This window comes from Sinocyclocheilus anshuiensis, unplaced genomic scaffold (assembly GCF_001515605.1).
Source record: "Sinocyclocheilus anshuiensis isolate Anshui unplaced genomic scaffold, SAMN03320099.WGS_v1.1 scaffold1497, whole genome shotgun sequence".
NCBI classification, from domain to species: domain Eukaryota; kingdom Metazoa; phylum Chordata; class Actinopteri; order Cypriniformes; family Cyprinidae; genus Sinocyclocheilus; species Sinocyclocheilus anshuiensis.
Genome location: NW_015543492.1, coordinates 59,025 through 62,383, shown reverse-complemented (window position 1 = coordinate 62,383; position 3,359 = coordinate 59,025). Strand labels below are relative to the sequence as shown.

At 32.4% G+C, this 3,359-nt stretch overlaps 1 protein-coding gene across 1 annotated transcript in view; it reads right to left on the bottom strand.

Moving 5' to 3' along the window:
• Positions 1–3,359, bottom strand: part of LOC107694737 (serine/threonine-protein phosphatase 6 regulatory ankyrin repeat subunit A-like) — a 46,059-nt gene that overhangs the window by 10,597 nt on the left and 32,103 nt on the right. The window contains exon 26 of the mRNA XM_016494417.1: positions 2,093–2,175. Coding sequence (XP_016349903.1) covers positions 2,093–2,175 — 83 coding nt within the window. The remainder of the gene's footprint in view (positions 1–2,092; positions 2,176–3,359) is intronic.

Below are 3,359 nucleotides of genomic sequence, written 5' to 3'. Positions count from 1 at the left end.
TTTGTTGTTTGTCTCAATAAATTGGGTTAATTTAAAAATACAGTGGTTAAATTTAAACATTTTTTTTCTATTGCTCTTTGTTTTAAAAAAAGGTTATAAAAAAAAAGTCAATAATTATCGATACCGAACGATATAAAACATTATATCGTTGATACATTTTTTAGCTATATATCGCCCAGCCCTAATTGAGACCTAAAATGGCCCTAAAATGGTCTACTCCCTGATCAGTGCCCTGACTACTGAACTAGGGAGCTGATTGAGACATAAATTTCTTTTTAATTGATTATTAACTAGTTTAATTAAGGTTTATACATGCTAGTTTCCATGACAGTTCAAGATAAATCTCTTCTACACCTGTAGTCGCCAGTTTTCTAACTTTCAAATGATTATTAAACAGCAAGTACAAATTATGCAAAAGCAGCATCCCTTCCGGTGCACTCGGTGCATTTGAATTCACTCACTCCTTCAACTGGACTAGATTAGTGGACTAATGTAGGGAATAGTGAATGAGGGTATAGGGGCTATTTCGAACAAAGCAACATTAATGTCATTTCTTTGTAACACGAATAAAAGATATAACAGACAGCGATGAAAATTGAGTACATGGAAAAAATAAATGGAAGATGAGCCTTCTTTACATACCCTGCTCCGCAAATAATGCTGCCAATGGAACAGATTTCTGGGCCTTCATAAGACTAGTGGACAAGGGACTGCTTCCATCTGAAAGAGGTCGAACTCTGAAGACAAAATGACAGTGACACCCACAATTTATAACTCATTAGAACACATCTGAATCATGAGATTTACTGAGTCATTAAAAAAGGTAGCATACATTACACGCTTAGATTGAGGTCGTATACATATATTGCGCGATAAGTCGATATATTGATTATTGCGACAGGCCTACGCGCAGTTGCTGCATTATGCATTCAAAATATTATAGAAATATAGACGCTCAATGTGGAGAAGATCTTGATTAGGTTAAAACCGAAGCCAAGCCATTCACACAGAACGCATATTCAGCGCATTTTTAGACGGACAAATATGACTGCTGCACTCGTGTCTCACACGAGATGTATAGAAAGCCATGCAGTTAAAACAGTTTAAACTTTTAGAAAACATGCACGAATTTGTGGAGGTTTATTCCTTTTCACTGAGTCTCATATGTTTTTAAATGCAATCGGTGTGAATGACGCTTCGGCTCTTTGGATTAAGCAATGCATAAATACATGATGCTGTTTTGTTCATAATTGTTTATGCAATTTACAAAATTATATTAGATTTTTATGAGTTAATTTAGACGTAATGCACATTTTTATAGAGTTACTTGCTAAATGCGCTGCATTATTTTGCTCATTGCGCCCTCCTGTTGCCTCGGGAGACAATTAGACCTATACAATAAAGACCGATTTAATCTGCATATAAAACATTAGAAATTAGATGTTTAATTTTTATTGTGTTTAATTGTTAAAACAAAAAATATTTGTTGTTTGTCTCAATAAATTGTGTTAATTATAAATACAGTGGTTAAATTAAAAAAAAAAAGTTTCTATTGCTTTTTGTTTTAAAAAAGGTTATAAAAATGTCAATAATTATCGATACCGAACGATATAAAACATTATATCGTTGATACATTTTTTAGCTATATATCGCCCAGCCCTAATTGAGACCTAAAATGGCCCTAAAATGGTCTACTCCCTGATCAGTGCCCTGACTACTGAACTAGGGAGCTGATTGAGACGCACCCTAGGTTTTATCACTGTTATCGCAGGCAGAGTCTTTACTGGTATATCGCAAACGATAAGATATTGCCCATCCCTAATGCTGAGATTCATATAATATATGAATACATGAATATATATATACAATTTGTAATTTATATTTGGCTCTGAGAGCTTTGGACTACAGGTTTATCACTGAGACTGAGGATTTTTTATCCATGAGCAGCAGGAGGAATTGACTTTATGCTCAAGCAGCTCTCTTTCCATGCTTGTTTCTGAGTTTCTGAAGTTTGTCTGGCCGCAGGGCTGCACTGATGTACAGTAGACTGTCATGTTTGATGTAAATCAGTGCGTGAGCGTGTATTTGGTACCTTACTGCAGGCCAGATGCAGGGCTGTGTTTCTGTGAGCGTCCTGTAATGTCAAATCAGCTTTAGCGCTGCTCACCAGCACCTCTGCACAAACACAATCAGCACCTCATATTAATATCAGCAACACGTCCAGCTGCTGTCAGACAGATCTAATATGATTACATACACATAACAATAACATCACATCTGGTGTAATGACACAGACATATGAAGGAAACTCTAGCGCCACCTTGAGCCACAGCAATGCAATAACACAAAAGAAGTCCGTACATTGAATGTTGTCTACCAGTGTTGTTGTTGTTGTTTGTTAACTATGAAAACTATTAAAACTCATTTTTCGTAATTGAAATAAAGCTGAAATAAAATAAAATAAAATATAAAACTAAATAAAATACACTAAAACTGAAGCATAAATGAAATAAAAATAAAGCTAAATAGAAATGAAAAACTAATAAAAATGACGAAAGCACATAAAATTAGTAAAACTGAAATAAAAATAAAGCTAATTAGAAATATTAAAAAACAAAACTAATAAAAATGCCAAAAAGCACAAAGTTACTAAAAATGTAATAAAATAAAGCTAATTAGAAATATTAAAAAACAAAACTAATAAAAATGCCAAAAAGCACAAAGTTACTAAAAATGTAATAAAATAAAGCTAAATAGAAATGTGAAAAAACAAAACTAATAAAAATGACAAAAGCACATAAAATTACCAAAATGAAAACTAAACTAAAAATAAATAAAAAATGAATAGAAATCTAAAAAACAAAATTAATAAAAATGGCAAAAGTACATACAATTAGGGCTGCACGATATTGGAAGAAACTCACATTGCGATATTTTATTTTTCTGCGATACATATTGCGATATAAAAAAAAAACACCACATGACTTGAATAGTTTATTTGGGAAAAAAATAATCAATGATTGGGGTGATTTTGTAGGCGAGTAAATCAGCATAGGAAATAAACAAATTACAAGCATAGATAAATAACAGAACAACGATACAAATGAAATAAGCAGTGCTTTATATTGTTCAGGTAAGTCTAAAAGTATTCAGGTACAGAAATTGAATAATCAAATGTAAAATAACACTGCATAGTCTTCACTGTATAAATTAAATCTAATAAATCTGTGTTAAAGCTACAAAAGTGATTTTTCTTTGTTTTGTTGTTTGATTAACATTCAGTTAGCCTCAGGAACATTAAACTGCTGTAAACCAATATACTATTACACATCCATTTTCTTTCTCAGTTGCTTCCCTTT